Source organism: Cottoperca gobio, chromosome 1 (assembly GCF_900634415.1).
Source record: "Cottoperca gobio chromosome 1, fCotGob3.1, whole genome shotgun sequence".
In the NCBI taxonomy this organism is placed as follows: Eukaryota; Metazoa; Chordata; class Actinopteri; order Perciformes; family Bovichtidae; genus Cottoperca; species Cottoperca gobio.
The window spans coordinates 26322950-26342452 of NC_041355.1; the positions used below are offsets into that span (position 1 = coordinate 26322950).

General features: G+C 39.0%; 2 protein-coding genes across 5 annotated transcripts in view; one reads left to right on the top strand and one right to left on the bottom strand.

Annotated features, from left to right (window-relative positions):
• The window catches only part of LOC115021024 (myotubularin-related protein 7-like), a 35324-nt gene extending 30665 nt beyond the window's left edge, over nt 1-4659 (top strand). For 2 of the 3 annotated variants that reach the window (XM_029451177.1, XM_029451338.1), the window contains one exon: nt 1803-4659. In XM_029451177.1, the coding sequence (XP_029307037.1) occupies nt 1803-2132 (330 nt within the window). In that variant the 3' untranslated portion in view covers nt 2133-4659. The remainder of the gene's footprint in view (nt 1-1802) is intronic. The other variant, XM_029451255.1, reaches the window with a different exon arrangement.
• A 253-nt stretch (nt 4660-4912) lies between these two features.
• On the bottom strand, nt 4913-10952 carry pmm2 (phosphomannomutase 2). Of its 2 annotated transcripts, XM_029451474.1 has the most exons (8): nt 10722-10944; nt 9498-9609; nt 9343-9419; nt 9077-9168; nt 8803-8902; nt 7784-7859; nt 7448-7563; nt 4913-5871 (listed from the first exon to the last, which is right to left on the bottom strand). In XM_029451474.1, exons 1-8 carry the CDS (start codon nt 10794-10796, stop codon nt 5767-5769), a joined length of 753 nt encoding a protein of 250 aa, XP_029307334.1. In that variant the 5' UTR covers nt 10797-10944; the 3' UTR covers nt 4913-5766. The 2 variants fall into 2 exon arrangements, with proteins under 2 accessions (XP_029307334.1, XP_029307414.1); XM_029451554.1 differs by lacking the exon at nt 7448-7563 and having other exon boundaries at nt 10722-10952.
• Nucleotides 10953-19503: the final 8551 nt, after the last annotated feature.

The window sequence follows — 19503 nt, forward strand, 5'->3', positions numbered from 1 at the left end:
TTTATTAAATATATGCCTCTCAAGGAAATACAAAAATATTTGGCTTTTATGGCTCTCCCAGCCAAAAAGGTCCCGACCCCTGCTCTAAACTCAACGCCGAATATGCTTCTTGTGCTTTTCCTGTAAGGACGCACTGGAGCATTAGAGCACAGTCCACATCAGGCCAGTCCCTAGCCTTAGCAGCTCGCTCAAACGATGCAAAAAACACATCTGGGTCCCTCTCATTAAAGTGCGGCAACAAACGCAAATTATTGATATCAAAAGGACGCACACCAACTTTATGCATCTCGCTCCAATCCTGCCACCTTTTACCTCAGACAACCAACAATGAATCTCCAGATCTAACTTTGCATGTTCCGTTTGCTGGTGAATCCGCGCTACCTCAATTTGCTTTTTAATTTCCAACTCTTGCATATATTTTTCATGCTCCCTCTGCGATGCAAGAAGCTCCTTTTGTTGTTCAAAAGTCAACCCCTGCTTCTGGGAAGACATAGTTGTGGAAACCGGAACAGGCTCTTACTGATCCTCCGTCAAAACTCCCATCTCAATCAGTTTGAACTTCAAAGCCACTTTAATATCTTCTTTAAGACGTTTGTCCCCCTCAACCACTGAATAATGCTCAGAAAGTTTAAGCAACTGCTCCTTTGTAAATCCTGTAAAGCCTCCTCTGATGGACTAGCAATAAAGGCCTCAAGATGCAATATGTTTATTTTCCAAATGTTTACACTCAACCAGCAAAACACAACTTCTACGACAAAACAGGACCAGCCATATAGTGAAGTTTCCCTGTGTATAATAAGAGGGTTACCCTCAGCCGGTTTGAATATTTCCCACTATCTCAAATTAGCCCCACTAAGTAAACCCCCTCCTAGTCTTCATGCAGCTACTTGCGGTGGGTATTTACGCACTAACGACCGCTGGCTCAGGGTGGCGACTAGCAAGCTAGCACCCTCCCGAAACCACGGACATGCTCCCAAGCAAAGCTTCAACCACTTTCGCCACAACACAATAACAATCCCCCCCGACAAACCTCTTCCTAAACGCTACCGAACAACAAATGTTTACCGCTACCGGCAACAGCAAAACAAAAGAATCAGTTTAACCACGTAACAACACGGAACGAGCCCCCAATTTGTCACAACCCCGGCTCTAGGGCAGGACAAACAGACGATAAGGACACCAAATGGCAAAATATATAAGGGATTTATTTGTAAACAAAGGACATAACTTGCACAGCAAAGTATGTAAAACAAAGAAAAATCTGTGGTTTCCTGGCTCAGGCAGCGAGAGACCGCAGCATCGCGGATGCTGGCTTTTTATGGTCGTGAGATGCGATGCCCCCAGGTGCTCCAGATCAGACGGACACTGTCATCAGCTCCACTGACACCTTAAAGATATACAACACAGTGACTGACACAAGACAGGTTAAGCAAGGGCCGTCACAATATTCATATATTATGGATTTTTAATGGGGGAAAGACTTAATGTTATTTTAAGAAACTTTAACAAGGTAATTGAACTTTCTTGTGGAAAACATATATAAGACACTAATTATTATTATTATTATTATTATTATTATTATTATTATAAGCAGAGGGTTCTTAATGTTTCAAGTTTGAAGGAAGATTTTATTTTAAAAACAAAAGAATGTCAGATAATCCTGATGAGTGTTATCTCAGTTCAGCCATCCACAACTCCTACGCCACTCAGTGAGAGCGGAGTTTGTAAACAATGCTAAGGAAATGTATGGAAGTGGTTCTTTAATTAAAGAAAGTGCATGTCTTGTTCTCTTGTCTCTGCAGAGGATAGCAGCACTGACAGGGAAGCCAATCACGTGGGAGAAGACCATGGTTCCGAGGAGGAGGACTAGCCAGCTTCGGCCGACACACTGCGGGCCGGACCCGCCCACCACCTACACAGACCCAATCACCAGCTCTGCACAGGACAACGGTCACGCACTCTCCAAGGACCCCCATCTCACCCTGCCTCTAGGGCCGCACCCCCATCCTGACGGCCTCGCCATCTGCAGCGACCTTGAATCGGGCGTGGCTGACCTCAGCAGTCGCTCGTCCAGCGGTTGGGACGACGGCAAGGACCCGGACTCGGACGAAGCTGTCTTCACTAATGCCTGAGTGGACAAAGGGAACCCTGCCGCCTGGCTGGAAGGTGAAAGATGAAATGACTTATTTTACCGTAGTTCCCCAAAATATTGATTGAAACACGTGGAGGGGAGCGGAGGATGAGTTAAAGATGAATACTGACTGAAAACCAGTTGAACTTTATTTCTTGTCTTCAAACTGTAGTTTGTGTCATTCCTTCTCAGTTTAAAGAGAGTCTCAGTGAATTAGGGAGAAACTTCACTGGCTGTTTTTCAGTTCAGATTTTTGATGAAGGCACCGAAATACTTTTTATTTGGCATTAATTCAATTAAAAAATGTTGTTGCAGAAGGCCAGAAAGCCTGTTTTTGGATGCGATTTTTAGGTGGGCTCAATTACTATCATTTGTACTTTGTTTAAGGAGTGCACTATTACTGCTGTGAGATGGATAGATGTTACATGAAACCATCAACCAACAATCTGATGAGATACTATAACACTTTCAGAAAGTAGAACAAACATATTTATTACGTGATTTCTTCAACAAACACATCTCCTCAAGCAAATCTAAAAATGATTTGATGAAAGATTTACTGAAGGATTTATTTATAACCAGTCTCCCCTTCTGTGTAAAATAATATGCGTTATGATACTAGTAATACAAGTATTTCCCCCCAGGTACTTCTTTGTAGGGCCATCACACATTTTAACTTCAGACACAGTGGAAGAAGCAGATGTGTGTGTGGACAGAACTATAACTACTATGACTCAGTACGATACAATGAGAAGCTTATTCAGAGTAGCATAAATACTATTTCTCTTATTTGTTCATGTAGAAGACAGCAGATTCATGTTTCCAGTGAGTTTGAGGATTTTCAGATGTGGACAATCTGCAGCCTCATTGGATCAGCACCTTCCTCCCATTTGAAGCTTTACTGCTAAATGGAAGAACAGAGAGAGTTTGAGCTCTGTAAATTGTCGAATGTTCTATTGTGTAGTCTAAACACTGGGGGGCCAATGAGCCGACAGGTGAAACCATGTCTTCAGTTTCACTCAAGTCTTGAATTATTTCTTCCCTTGTAACTTTTTCTAGGACTTCTCCAAACCCAGATTACTAAATGTAAAGTCGGCCACCAGGGGTCAGTGTTTAACAACCAGAGAGTTCAGAGATGAACAGAAAGGAAAGAATGGATCATCCAAAGGCTCTTCTCAAAAATACAAGTTTGCACTTCCAGCCATAAAGGAGATCAAGGAAAAGGTTTACAGTCTGAATGCTTGAACCAGTTTGAACTATTTGTCATTACCAGGAATAGGAATCAACAAGAACAAAATGTGAACAAAAATGTTTATTTAAAGCCTTTCTTTAGTTGTTTCAGTGTACTGTCAACATGCTATCACTGATGTAAGAATATTTATCCTCCAGTGAAGTTTGTCAGATAACTGATGTTTCAAATGTCATGAATCGTATGTTTGACTGACCGAATTTAGTTTGCATCCTTTCAGGTGATCTGTAACTTTTTACATTCCCATTTAGATGAAGTACCAACAGCAGGAACTCTGTGGGAAAATGTCTAAAGAGTTTGTTTCATGGTCTCTACTGTGTAATTCCATATGATGTGAGAGGTGACCTATGGCAGCACATTATGTTAGTGTATTGTGAAGCTGGCAGTGAAGAGCTGCTGTGGCTCCATGTACGCCAAATCACATGCTGAGGGACAGAGAGCACCAACTTTAGCGCAGAAGTCCAATTCAGGTTTTAAGAACAGTCTTGGAAATCACATTCACACGACATTCATAAAGCTGACAAGTAAAAAAAAAAACTCATTTTTTGTCCATGTTTCTACATGGACAATTGCCCTCTTTCAATTGTTGGCAATTTTTTAAGTTTCCCTTTTTAAAACTGAAGCAGTAAAAAACTGAATTTCCATTCGATATAAGGTTAAATAACCCCCAGTCTGTGATAACTGTCACCATGCTGCTGTGTATGTGACCACACTGACTATCTTGAACCAGTTTGAAGATCCCCTCTCCTCAACCTGAATGCTTTCTGTAGCCCGTGGTGTGTGTGTGTGTGTGTGTGTTCTGTATCCATTGATGTAAATAGTGTACTGTTAAAGGGAAATAATTGCAACATACTGGTTCTGAAGTATTATTCAACGTGACATGAAAAACATCAGCGCTGCTTCCAATAACTAACCCTCCCGGTACCACAGCATGAGAAGAGGCTCACACTGATGAAGTCGGTGGAGAAAAGCTTCGTTACCTGCGTACTTGACATGACAAAGTATTAGGGGCGATCCAAATGTTCCATGTGCAGCAAAACGTGTTGCACTTCTCAGTACTGAACTTCTTCTGAACATTACCCGAACATTTCCAAGTATGAATTCCAAATCAGACTTACATTTAAACAATTCAGCCACTGAAAACAGGAAAAACTCAAATTAAAGATTCTCATTACAACATACTGAACATCTGTATATTTCATGAAGACAGCTCTCATGGTTGTTTTTAAGAATACATTTACTGTACACTTCCATTTTGAATAAATATGATGCATCAACATGGAAACTGTCCAACTTGAGCGTTTTGCAGATACATCGGTATCAGTGTGTATGTGTGTCAGCCAATAAGTAACAGAAATGTCAGTATCACATACTTTGTCCACCAGCGAGCACTGACTCATGTTTAACTGCAGACGGTCCTGCTCACAATCTTTTAGATCCTATGAAAAAAAATTGTTATGCATTTATTATTCAATACTTTTTGACTCTTATCATCAGTGGAGCTCTTTTAATCCTCATATAGAATACTTCAGCATGGATTTACACTTTATTTTATTTCCCACAGTTCACATCTTTTACAGCAGAATCTTCATACAAGTTGATACTTCATTCAAGTTCAAGTGCTTGTATCAGGAACATCACACAAGTAATGCTATACATCTCTGAAGTATCATAATACAAATATTGATTCACTAATTGGTGATATTTCCATGTAAGAATGTGCTACTGATGGCCCGTGCGGTTCTGTAACATATAGGAGAAGACCTGGCAGCAAACAGCAAGTAATGTTTTCTATGGTTACAGTGTGTTTGGATGGAACGGAGCAGTGATAACTGAACAAAGAACCTTCAACATAAAATCCAGGAAGACATCAGAGCTCCAGACACAATGTTTCACTGCTCTGGGAAAAGAGAAGCAGCATTCAGGTCTGTTTGTTACATTAACAGTGACATGTGACCAGCTGGGCTTTTCTCAAAGCTTCCACTGAAAAATCACATCTGAAGAAAGAGTCCTCTGTATGTGTCAGAGGCACAAGTGGGTCACAAGGGGTCTGGACTTAGTCAAAGCAGATTCAGAATCAGGTGGTATTGACATGCAGTACATGGAATGACAAATCAAAGCAAGTTAGGCCACAATCAAACACTTTCTAGTTTTTCATAATCAAAAACATGATTGGTCAGAATTACATGAGGATTGAAAATGCATTAGTTTGTGCAAAAGGAAACATTTGGTTGGTAATTGTTTTACAATAGGACATTACCAAAGACACCCTGCCACCGGCTCCTCTGCATTCATTGCTTTTGTGATCAAACCTCTGAAGATAAGATCAAATAAAACCTCTGTCTCGTAAAAACAATGCAGCATACAGTAAGCGCTGCTGCTTCTCTCATGAGAAGAAAAGCTGCTGGCAAAGTTGTTGAGTTTCCTCTGGACTGGACACTTCGTGGCCGATGGTCCGAGGGTCGCAGTAGATCTCGTAGTCGTTTCCTCCCTAACACAGAAACACACAGACACAGGTTAGCTTTGCTACGCTGTGACGTTTTTATTACAAAGACGAGCCACTGCTGTGCTCGTCTTTGTCTGTAGTTTGTCTGACTAGCAAAACTAGTTTAGCACAAACTGCCTTTGTAAATCATACAATACAGACTTGACTTTTTATACATGTTGTTCTGTTGAATTCAAATGACTGTATTGCCTTCATTCTACAAGTGAAAACATTTTTACAAGTCTGAAGTTCAGTCGTCCAGGACAGAGGATGACTGAACGTCTTCAGTGGAATTGTACATTAAGTTAGTTGTTAACTATTTTTTCTTCTTCTTCCAACAACTGCTCATGAGTGGCAGAGACATACATGCTGCTTCTTAGTGCAACGTTTGCAGGCCGATATTGTTTTACCAGTTATCAATACGGTAGTGTAGTTTGTCTTTCACTGCTGTGGATGAGCTGGATTGATGGAAATGTGTTTGAATGGGGATGGTAGTCAGCTTGAACTCAGTGTGCTGTCTTGTCAAGTCTTTACAACAGCACAGCATGCAGACCACCATTTACCTGTCACTAACCTGCATCTGAGGTGATCCGATCGCAAGTGGACAACTCTCAGTACCTCAGTTCACACCTGGCATTAGAAAGCGTCTCCACATGACCACTCTCAAGTGACCACTTGTGATCGGATCTCACTCCCACACTTTGAATGCAAAATAAACACATCTTATTTCCATTTGCAAAGACCAAGCGTTGTTGTTTTGACCCCGCTGTAAACAGCAATGAAATTCCTGTGCCTTGTCTGCCGAAAGTTAAAAGAAGACGAAATCAAAACGGTACAGATTGGGTCTCACCCTGGGCGTATTCCAGATGTATGACACATTCGTAATGTATCTCTAGGCTCATTAATGCCAGGTCAGAACAGGGCTACTGATACTGAGGCTTTTTGTTTTTGACAAAATCCAACCGTGCTCCAAAATCAAAACATGCGTTTTAAATAGTTATCATCATCAACATCAGCAATGAGCTGGAAGGAAAACTTTTAAGAGTGTACTAGGCGTTTGTTTTGTTTTGTTAATCAGGGAGTGTGCCTTTAAACCACAATGAAGAAACCTTCAGTATATGCTCATTCAGCACAACTGGACACAATGCCATTAAATGAGTAAAACTGAAGTAACCTACACTTTACAGACTGTACAGGTTACAACACCCTCTGTCCTTAGACCCTCACACCGTACAAGGAAAAACTCCATAAAAGAAACCCCATAATTAAACCTCACGCACGGCACACCGGGATTTGTCTCACGGCACACCGTTTGGGAACCACTGACAGACAATCCATGTGACAGAAATTATGTGTATTGAAGAAAAAAAAGGGATGACTCCAGGATAATGTAAAATCCTGGTGTCTCCATAAATAAATAAGTATAAATAAATAAAGCCATCCAGACAACATAGACTGACTTGCATAAAATATGTTGTCAAAAACAACCCATTCCAGGCACAATATTCAAAGTGTGAAGTCTTGATTGGGATCTGTCTGGATGAATGTTCTACAGCCATGGGCCATTAGTTATCTTACTCACAGGTTTGATCTTGTCCCCAAAGAAGTGAATGGTGGAGTAGTTGTCCTTCTCAACAAACCTCAGACAGAATCTCTTATCCCAACCATCAGGAAACACATCAAAGCTGATCTGCCCTCCTGCAGAGAGACAAAGACCAATTTACATCACACTGACGACTGATCTCATACTGCCCGAGGTTCGAACAGTATTTTGTTTCATGGCCTGCTGGTTGAAGCACACTGAAGAGTCTGAAGCGGTTACAGATGTTTCCTACAGATTAAATGGACCTGTGTTGCTCCCAAACCCAGATCCTCTGTCAATACAAATACTTAATGGTCATGAATGCAGTGGACTCACCGATGGAAAAGGACAATCCTTTTCCTTTGAACTCTTCTTTTAATATAGACACAAACTTCTCTCGGATTTTCTCTTTCTGAAAAGAGCAAAACATAAATAAAACCGTCGGTGTTATTTTCTATAATTCGTATCTTTTTATTACAACACTGAAATCATTTCCGTATTGCTGCTTGAGTTAAAAGAAGAACTTCAGCCAATTTTGGAAATGTAAATTTAGCTTTTAATGATAACACAAACTCCATTCTCTTATACAAAGACATTTGGATTGTGAGGGTGTGCACATTGGGGCAGTGTGATAAGCTAAGTAGAAAATGACCATTTTACATGTGCAAAGTTTACATACATTCATTACCTTGTTGGCCTCATATCATATAACGATATCTGATATATTATCACACTAAACAGATGTTTTAATTACAGATCCAGCAGACAGAGGATCAATGTTTATTTGAAGCCAAATTTCTGGCCACCTGAAAAAAAAGTAAATCTCAATCTCCTTTTAGCTCCGTTTTGGTCTCCTTCAACTCAAATTGCTCCACTAGGTTCACCAGCTAGTCTTTAAAACCCCTTTCACACATGCAATGCAACCCTGAAATGATCCCAACATTACCCGGAGGAGCTGTATGTGAGAATATTGGGACAGGACTTTAAATTAGACCCTGCTAGCTCCCGAGTACAAAGTCTGTGTAATGTTGGATTGAGCCCATGTGTGAGTAGAGCCGCTCATTGTTGTGATTGTGTCATGTCGTACCTCCTGACACAGACAATCTCCTGTTGTGTGCTACATGTGTGAAAGGGAAACATCGGACAATGTGCGGACCCGTTTCTCCGGATATTGTCCAGAGTTCATACGAGAAAACAGCTTAACTGTGCGTCTGCTGTTTGCAGCTAAACAGGTAGCGAACAGTGGCTTTATCAGAGCTGCATACCTACCTCCCACATTACAGTCATTCAATCCTTTAATCTGAAAAAAATGGATTAGTGCAGCTTTAAATTATGCATTTTCTGTGAATGTCTACCTGATCTAGCTCGTAGAACTCCTTTCTCTCTTCCTGTGTACAGCTGCGCCCAATAGGGGAGACGTTCAACATGCCGTTACGGAATTCAATGAATGTCCCCCTGTAAAACATAACAGGTTACAATTAAGTCTCTATAACCCTAAAGCAGATCATTACTTTCAATTATTATGTACAGCTTCCCAGCACCCTTCCATGCCCAGTACATCAAATCTAGAGAACTGTTAAGACAAACAAATAAATATTGATAACTAGATGGTGACTGATGTGTCTGTACCTCTTCTTAGGCAGTTTGATCTTGGCCATGTAGTTGAGACAGAAGTTAATGAAATCTTGAAGTAGCTCTTCTCCCATATGTGCCTGGATAGACTGACAACAGCAAGAAGACAAAGTAAACCTGCTGGAGCGTGTTACAAGAGGTAACGTCATCCTACTTGGGGTATTCTTAGGTTCACAAAACCAAGATTAGGATGGCAAATCATCTTAATCTGTCAAACAAAGACTTTGACAATACAGGTTTAGGTCACATTACATCAATTTTACCTGGACACAGAGCAACTGTCCATTCTTATAGGCCACAAGACCATTCTCAGCAAACACGTAGTCCATTTTCTGGATCACTGCATAAATAAACAGAGTCAACCTAATTATATACTTGTGAGATGGATGTATAATTGGTATACAAATGTGTGTCTCACCATCATCTCCAAGCTGCTCTTTGATTTTACTGAGGTCCGACCCTCCTACCACTCCGACTCCAACCAGAGTCTTTAGCTTCTCAAGGAACGCTGACATGTGTGGAGTCACGTGCTGAAAACACACACAGACACACATTTACTAACACATTGGGTAGAACACAGTGATTATAACAATACAATAAAAAGATCTACATGCATTTCAGTTGTCAGGACTGGTGTCAACTGTTCCCAACCAAAAAAGCCTGTGTTCACTTTTTTTCCTAAGTCTCAGATTTAGTCATATCATAATCATCTGTTTATAACTTCATACTGTTTTTTCTGGTATCATTCTCTAACACTAATGGTAATACACAATCACAGCCCAATTCAGGAGACAGAGGGTTTATCTTAATGAATTAGCGGACACAGTGGACTAATAGATATTACCAACATTGTATTGTACGCATTAACACACATATTTCATAGTATACATTAATTGGGGTACTTTAATAGTCATCAATTAATTAAGTGGATTGTTAAATGAGTGGAGTGTAATGTTTGTCACTCCACGCTCTCAACCTGCAGATTGATTAAAGCTTGAATTTGTTTTGTAAACTTGTTTTAGATATATTTTGCGGAAAAAACAATATAATTTAGCTAATTCTATCACATGTAAAGCAAGACAAATCTAGCAGGGGTGTTTGTGAAGCTGGTTCCAACGGAAACATGAATACATATGTCCATACAGGTGCTGCTGTTTCAAACGACACTGATGCTCAGTGTCGTTTGAAACAGCAGCACCTGTATGGACCATGAAAGGTAACGTTATGTTTCTGATGTGCACGCTGCCAATTTATAATCAACTTGAACATTTATTTTTATATTTTTAGAAAATGTAAAAAACTCAAACATTTCTTTAAACTCCTGAGATCCATAGGTGTTGCGCTCCGCCACGCACTTCCTGTTTAGGTGTGAAGAGTGACCTAATTAACGTCATCTTATATGAGTATACTATTATTTATTACTATTATACTAGAGAGTACATCCAGGACGCTGTAGCTTGTAGCAGCCCGAGAAAATATTAGCTATTGTTTTTGAGGTGGAACTTATGTTGCAACACGTTCACGTTTCTGCGGAACACAATATGGCTCGGAAAAACTACAATAACAACGTGGAACCGGATGTTGCAATGACACAACGGAGCCTACCCATGAGTCTAGTCTACAGCACAAAAACACACACTACCTTTCTCGCGGCCGTGAGCGTGCCGTCAACATCGAAGAGGCAGAGCGTGCTCGGGTCCACAGCGGCTTCACTCATCTTCTTGTCTCTCTGCTGATGTCTGTTTCACTGTCCCTCCCGGTGGACACTGTTTCCCGGATGTAGACGTACAGTGATCACTAAGTGTGTGTCAGTTAGTCCAACCCCCTTCTATTTCTGTCGTTCTCTCGGCATCTGGACGCCACTAACTTCTTCTTCTTCTTCAGGTTTATTTGCGGTTGGTACCCAACGATTTAATGCATTCCCGTCCACCTACTGGACTGGAGTGTGGAGCAGTAGATTGGCAGAAGAAAAAAACAATAATACAAATTAAAAGACTGTTTACTCTCTCTTAAGTCTTTCCTTGCAAATTTCCCCAATGTAAACTGTGTTTTTCATCAGTTAATCCTGACATTAATTCCCTTCTCTCTTCGTCATACCTGTTGCTGTCTGTTATTAGTACATGTTTGACAGTTTCCTGTTTGTTACAGTGTGTACATAGTCCAGCGGGGTGCTTGCCTATTCTGTGGTGTGTTTGATTTAATCCTGTGTGTCCTATTCTCAGACAGGTAGACAGGTAATGACCATCTTTTCCCCTGGTGCTCCTGCTCCGTCTTCCACCTACACCTACATGTTTTTGAATGCTGTAAAGATGTCTTCCTGTGTCACTTATGTTCTTGTCAGGTTTTGCATATAGTCCTTTATGATTTATGATTTTAACCTCTTCTTTACTTAACAGTATTTGTATGTCTGTTAACTGTTGTTTTAGGGATTGTTTAGTTTGTCTACTTTCTCATTTCCTTCCACCCTACATAAGCAGGAACCCAAGGCAAGGAGATTTCAAATCCCCTACAATGTAATCTGAGTAGCAGATGCACAATTTCATACAAAATATCCTGCCTGCATGACCACTTCCCAGAATTGAGGCTTGAAAGCGCTGCAAAGATATCAGAAGCTGTTACAACACGGGTTTGTTATTTTCTTCCATCCATTGCAATGCTAGGCTTCTTTTTTAATGGCGAGTGGCAACCTGATGCATGTTTCCCCATTAAGTGTGTGGTTTTATTTAACCCTGTGTGCCCTCGTCTCAGTCTTGATATGATTGTCTGCTCTCTAGTGTTTTTCCCTATTGCTTTACTTACTCCCACTTTTTGCTTTATTTGATATAGATGTTTCCTTTATCCCATTGCTTTTGCCAGGAAATCCTGATATTATCCCATATTAAGATTATGGTAAGTGACCTGGTGTTATTTTCTTAATGTTTATACTTAAATCTGGCACAACAAAAGCGAAACCAGTACTACCATTCTTTGGTCCAAAATAATGTTTTGTTTGATGTTTTTATTCTTTCTTCTGCTATATCTGCCCAATTTCCTTTATCTCTCTTCATTTTCTCTTGAATATACAAATCGAAGCATACAGTGGGGAATACGCATGTGGGAGTTACTGGTTAAAGTACTGTGGCACAGTATCCTTTCTCATGTAATCCAATTTATTTTGCCATTTTACTTTTTATGTTCTTCTTCCTTGTAAACTTGCCCATCATTATCTGCTTGTATCTGAGGTTCAGTGGTACTTCTCCCATCTCCACTTGCTACAGCTGGAGAAGTCTTAATCAATACATAATCACTCAGTGATCTAATCATTCCTCTATATATCATCATTATTGACTCTCTGCCAGCCCAACAGTCACAACCTGCCAGACACCTAACAACATTTATTTTATTTTCACACTTAAATTAAATTGTCTCTATGTGTTGTCTCTATGTGTTAAATTGTCTCTATGTGTTTTTCAACCAAAAAACGTTTTTTACTTTTCAAGAATCTTATCATATATCTACAGATTTATACTTGCCAAGTTCTTTTTGTATCCAAATTCCATATATTTTTGTTTCATCTATATACTTTTTTTTTTTTATTACAGGCCATCTAGCAGACACTCTTATCCAGAGAGACTTACAGTGAACTAACTACAGGGACAGTCTCCCTGGAGAAACTCAGGGTTAAGTACCTTGCTCAGGGAACCTGGTATTCAACTCACAACCATCTGGTGTTGTATTTTTAAAACATTTGATCACACCATAATTTCTGTCACATGGATGTTGTATTTTTACTATATTGTTTATCCTGTACACACGACATCTATTACAGTGTGTGCGTCCTGGTAAAAGGATCCCTCCTCAGTCTCTCTCTGAGGTTTCTGACATTTTAATTATGGCGTTTCTTTTAGGAAGTTTTTCCTTGTGCGATGCGAGGGTCTAAGGACAGAGGGTGTTGTATCCTGTACAGTCTGTAAAGCACATGTGTCATTTGTGATATTGGGCTATATAAATCTATATAAAGCCCCAATCTTTGGCCCCCTGGGTCACTTTATTCAGAGCTCCTTGCATTTGTGTGAAAACATAAGAAAGATTCCTCACTCGCTTCCAGTTGGCCCAATTGTCTGCAAATAAGGAAAGGCCCTATTCAAGTTCAAGTTTTATTTGTCATATGCAAGTTAACACCGGGTCAACAGTACAATGAAATGTGTGCGAGAGAGACAGCATGTCAGTTCAGCAAAATTAAATTATATATATATATATATATATATATATATATATATATATATGTGTATATGAAATAATTTAAAATAAGTACTATGTACAATTGAGCTAAACAATAATTACAAAAATTACAAAACATTACTAAAAAAAACTAAAAAAACTTATATACATATATGAAGAGAAAAAATCTAAGAAGTAAAATATATTTAAATATATTTAGTGCAGACAGCAAGTGAGTGAGTGTGTCTGTGGTTGAGAAGTCTTCCGGAGGCACAGCTGTTGGAAAATGTCCTGAATGGCCGGGAGACTGTTGCCAATTATGTTCTTTTCCCACTCTACTGAATATCCCAATCGCTAAAATGTTAAAAAGGACAGGGCTAATAACGTTCCCCTGGGGGGTTCCTTTCTCCACCACAAGTTCCCCAGATAGAAACTAACTCTTGTATTGATCTATTGCATGAGAAATTCTTAATCCAATTAAACATTCTTCCTCTAATCCCATTTTTATATAGTGCGATTAATAATCCTTCCTTCCATAGCACGTTGTACTCCTTTTCAATATCAAGAAAGACTGCCACTACGTTTCTTTATTTGATATACTGTAGCTTCTGTGAATGTCAATGTCTAAATTCAGGACTGAGTGCATTGTTGAACGTCCCTAACTAAATCCTCTCTGATATGACACAAAGTAAGCCATTTTTCCCAGCATGTGTATTAGTCTGTCTGTTATCATCCGCTCCATTATTACAAAATACAGAGGACAGGGCAATGGGCCTGTATGAACTGGGGTTATTTGACTCCTTCCCGGGTTTCAAAATTGGGATTATTACTGCCCATTTCCAGTCTTTAGGGAGACAACCAGCTTCCCACACATTATTGATCAGGACAAGGACTAGCATTTCCTCTAACTCCAGCTCTCTAGCATGTTAAAAATATTACTTAAATAATACAAAAAATATTTATTTAATTTATCCCAATTAATTTGTCATTCATATTGTTGTTTGACTACTATTTCTCTTCTATTTCCTTCACTTATATAATTTGGACTATAGACTTTCTGAAATTCTTTATTATTAACAGCCTCAACACCATTGAGGTGGAGGACAGGAGTTGTAGACTGCTGAGGTACATGTAGTGGTTCATGGGGATAGTCTTAGATGCAGCCGACCATATTACCTTAGTTTATAAACTATTCTTCTTCTGCTGACGTAATTGAGATATCTACAGAGAATGAAATTGTCCGTCTTATCGTAAACCTTGTTGGTCTTCTATCATTTAATACGACCAGATTGTTTTTATCTATGAAATCTTCCAAAATTATTTTCCAAACTCTCTTCTTACTTCCACACAGTTCATTACTCACTGTTTAAACCACATCCTGGACCTTGTGCTGGCATAAGGTATGGAAAATAAACATTTATTAGTCTGTCCACATAATCCTCTTTTATCAGACCATTTTTAAAATAACTAAATTGGAAGAATCTCGTTTAGTCTGGTTAGATCATCTTAAAACGTATAACAAGGCTCTCCGTAATGCCAGAGCAGCTTATTACTCTTCCTTAATAGAAGAAAATAAGAACAACCCCAGGTTTCTTTTCAGCACTGTAGCCAGGCTGACAGAAAGTCACAGCTCTACAGAGCCTTCTATTCCTATATCTCTCAGTAGTGACGACTTCATGAGCTTCTTTAACGATAAAATTATAATTATTAGAGACAAAATTAATCTCCTCCTGACCTCAATTGGTAATGACTTAACTTCAACTGCCGGAATTTTAAAAACATTAGTAACTCCTGAAATATATCTAGACTGTTTTACTCCAATCAACCTTAACCAACTAACTTCAACAATCTCATCGTCTAAGCCATCAACCTGTCTTTTAGACCCAATTCCAACTAAACTGTTTAAAGAAGTTTTACCCTTAATTAACACCTCGTTATTAAATATGATCAACCTGTCTCTATTATCTGGCTGCGTACCAAAATCCTTTAAAGTAGCTGTAATAAAACCACTTCTTAAAAAGCCTAGTCTTGATCCAGAGGTTTTAGCCAACTATAGACCGATATCTAACCTACCCTTTCTTGCTAAGATCCTTGAGAAAACAGTTGTGTGATTTTTTTTACATAACAATAATTTATTTGAGGTTTTTCAATCTGGATTTAGAGTTCATCATAGCACAGAGACGGCACTGGTGAAAGTTACCAATGACCTTCTATTGGCATCAGACAAAGGACTTGTCTCTGTTCTTGTCTTGTTAGACCTCAGTGCTGCTTTCGACACTGTTGATCATGACATTCTACTACAGAGACTGGAACATTGTGTTGGCATAAAAGGAACCGCACTAAGCTGGTTCAAGTCCTATTTATCTGAGCGATCTCAGTTTGTATGTGTTAACGATAAATCCTCCATGACAGCCAAAGTCAGTCATAGAGTCCCGCAAGGTTCTGTACTTGGACCGATTCTATTCACCTTATATATGCTTCCTTTGGGCAATATTATAAGGAACCACTCTATAAACTTTCATTGTTAAGTTTAAACACAGACATAACTGAAATAACTGAAGTTATTGTACTTGTCCCCAAACACCTCCAAAACGCTTTTTCTAATGACATAGAAGCTCTGGATGGCATTCATTTGGCCTCCAGCACCTCCGTAAGGAATTTCAGCGCTATCTTTGATCACGATCTGTCTTTTAACTCCCACATAAAACAAATCTCAAGGACTTCCTTCTTTCATCTACGTAACATTGCAAAAATAAGACACATCCTGTCTCAAAATGATGCAGAAAAACTAGTCCATGCATTTGTTACTTCAAGGCTGGATTACTGCAACTCATAGTTATCAGGTTGTCCCAAAAAGTCCTTTAAGACTCTTCAGTTGATCCAAAATGCAGCGGCACGTGTATTGACAAGAAAAAGGAAACAGGATCATATTACTCCTGTATTAGCTGCTCTGCACTGGCTCCCAGTAAAATACAGAATAGAATTCAAAATCCTTCTCCTGACTTACAAAGCAATTAATGGTCAGGCTCCAGCATATCTTAAAGATCTCATAGTACCTTATAAACCAACTAGAGCATTACGCTCCCAGACTGCAGGGTTACTTGTGGTTCCTAGAGTCTCTAAGAGTACAATGGGAGCCAGAGCCTTCAGCTATCAAGCTCCTCTTCATTGGAACCAGCTTCCAGTTTGTGTTCGGGAGGCAGACACACTCTCCACATTTAAGAGTAGGCTAAAGACTTTCCTTTTTGATAAAGCTTATAGTTAGGCCTGACTCAGGCTTGACCTGGACCAGCCCCTAGTTATGCTGTTTAGGCTTAGACTGCCGGGGGGACTTACACGTCTCTCCTCCCCTCCCTCTCTTCTTCTCCCTCTCTATCTGTATGCATTTATGTAAATGTATGTTACTAACTCATCATCCGGGGCATCATCCCCGGAGTTTCTGTGCCTCTCATGTGGCAGGTTGCCATTGTTAAAGGTTACGTCTGGATCATGAATCGTGGCTGTGCCTGTTGTCCTGGTCCTGCCTGACACCCACGTCAATATTTTTTCTGGAGGCACCGGGAAGCTTTTTTGACATCCTCCTGGATCCATCTTTTTCATACTTGATCAGATCATGTTGTATTTGTACTATGTTGTTTATCCTGTACACACGACATCTATTACAATCTGTCCGTCCTGGGAGAGGGATCCCTCCTCAGTCTCTCCCTGAAGTTTCTTCCATTTTTCCCCCTTTAATTGTGGGATTTCTTTTAAGGAGTTTTTCCTTGTGCGATGCGAGGGTCTAAGGACAGAAGGTGTCGTATGCTGTACAGTCTGTAAATCCCACTGAGACAAATGTGTCATTTGTGATATTGGGCTATATAAATACATTTGATTTGATTTTGATGTACTATTCGTCTAGTTTAAACTACTTTTTCTAAAAAGCTTTAGTTAACCAAACTAGATTTTTCCCTAGGATAGCTTCACTATAGTTCAACGTCTTCCAGTGTGAAGTAATCGGTAGCTTCCCAACACTTTTTGTATTATATATTAAACAAACAAGCTGCACTGTGTTAATTAGTAAGGTTAGCCAGGTTAGCATGTTTCCCATGCTTCCAGTCTTTAAGCTAAGAAAGAGCCACATCTGGGAACCACTGCCCTACATCTTTGACAATGTAAAAGTTGATGGTGTAGGTTATAATTAAAATCACAACATACCGGCAAATGTTGTTTGCCATAATGAAGCATTAAAACAGCATGAAAATGTGTGAAAAGTTATTACTGTGTCTTAATGTTTTTGTTTTGATGAGGATGTTGCAGAAAGAGAGAGATTCAACTATGGCTTCATATTTAGGCCATAGTTTGGTGCTGCCTGCTGTTATGTTGTTCAGGTAATTGTATTACCTTGGAGGGCTTAATTTAGTCGGGAATAGATTAGCAACAAACCATTTACCCAACAAAAGGGGAAAACTTTTGCTGATATTTTTCTTTGATATGTATTCGCCACCCAACACCAGCTCTTCTAGAAAGATAACTCATCTATATGCATTGGGGGACCTAAAGACAATGGTGCTGAGCTCTGATTACCCTTCATCTCCAACTGTGTTTCTCATTTACATCACGTGAAAAAAAAAAAGTGAATACTGCAGAAAGAACAATAGTTACATAAGTGCATGATATCCCACTAAATTAAACTAACATTCCAGCCATGATCAACAATAAGTCTACCAAAAGAGGTTAAAAGAGGTTGGATGACCTAATGCAAAGAAAGAGGAGCAGGATTTAGCATACTCTGTCGTGGAGATGGTTTATAACTGCACCCATATAAACAATCTAAAGCTATATTCAATAAATTAATGTTTTAATTAGACAAAACTGTTAAACCATTTGAGGAGTAATCTGCTGGGCAGGAATAAACAAAGAGTAATAATAATAATAATAATAATAATAATAATAATAATAATAATAATAATAATAATAATAATAATAAGCTTTATTTGTATAGCACCTTTCATACAAGAATTGCAGCCCAAAGTGCTTCACAGCAAAAACATAACAATTAGTACAAGATTAGACAGAATAAGAGCATTTATTGTACAATAATCACAGTGTTGATGTAAATGAGTCTGAAGTACCAATATAAAAAAAGCCAAATTAAAATAGCGGATAAAATAGCAGAATTAAAATAGTATAAAATAACATTTGAAATCATGCCTAGTTTCCCTATCTTTGCCGTATTTAACGACCCTACTGCCGGGAAATCACATTCATCACACCATTCTTGTAAATGTTTTTAAACTATCAGAGCCATATTTTGAAAGCATGAGATCAACAATGCGCCCCTGTGGCATTTCAACTGGTTTACTCTCTTCGGTTAAAGACAGTTTTTCTCCAATACACATTTATCTGAGAAACTTCCTCTTTTTTATTATTCACTTTAATTCAATTTATTTGTGGTTTATTTTACTAGAATGTATTATTCATAGTTGTATTTATAATGTATCCTTTAGTATACTCCATAATTATATCAGGTTTTCCTTTGTTGGGGAAGCATTACACATTAGGATTTGTTTTGTTTCAACTTACTTTTTCATACTTATTTCAATTGTTGACATTAGCATATGTGCAGCTCTCTCTTCACCTAGTTAGGCTACTTCATGGATTTGGAGCTGGTTCTCTGTGCTTTGGAGAAGACCCCCACTGGAGTAAATCAACAATAATTTTGCATTCACCAAAATGTGTCCAGGCTATTGTCTAAAGGTGCATGATGTCCCTGTGACCAATCCCACAATTTCTTCCAAAACACCTGGTTCACCTGTTGAAAAGATATTTTCAAAAATGATAAAAATGTGTTTCTTCCAGGGTCTTTCTGTAGTATAATGAACATGTTTGCATTCATATTTTATGTGTTGGCTGTCTGTTGTGTGTTGCTACCCCCTGTCATTGAAAACTTGCCAGCAGAGGTCATTTTAGTCCAGGATTAAAACCTTTTATAATACATGCATGCACAGCAGTCATTCATTCACTGCTGATTGTAGAAAATAGGAATGTATTTCCAGGTAATCACTTTTTTTTTTTAAATGCTTAGAAATAGATCAGCATGGGAATACATTTTCTCTCAAACCTCCATGCATTACAATCAACTTTTAAAGGCATTAAACATCAAACATGCAATATTTCCAGATTATGGTATATAGTATACCTACTGATCACAGTTACCACCAGGATTAGGGTGAGCTAAGTGA

What these genes read in the sequence shown, in the direction of transcription:
- pmm2 (XM_029451474.1), bottom strand. Translation starts at nt 10,796, where the DNA reads ATGAGTGAAGCCGCTGTGGACCCGAGCACGCTCTGCCTCTTCGATGTT. An exon ending in AGTTCTACGAGCTAGATCAG is followed by an intron (nt 7,860 to 8,802) that starts GTAGACATTCAC and finishes TGCTCTTTTCAG; the next exon opens with AAAGAGAAAATCCGAGAGAA. An exon ending in TTGGGGACAAGATCAAACCT is followed by an intron (nt 5,872 to 7,447) that starts GTGAGTAAGATA and finishes TTTCTGTGTTAG; the next exon opens with GGAGGAAACGACTACGAGAT.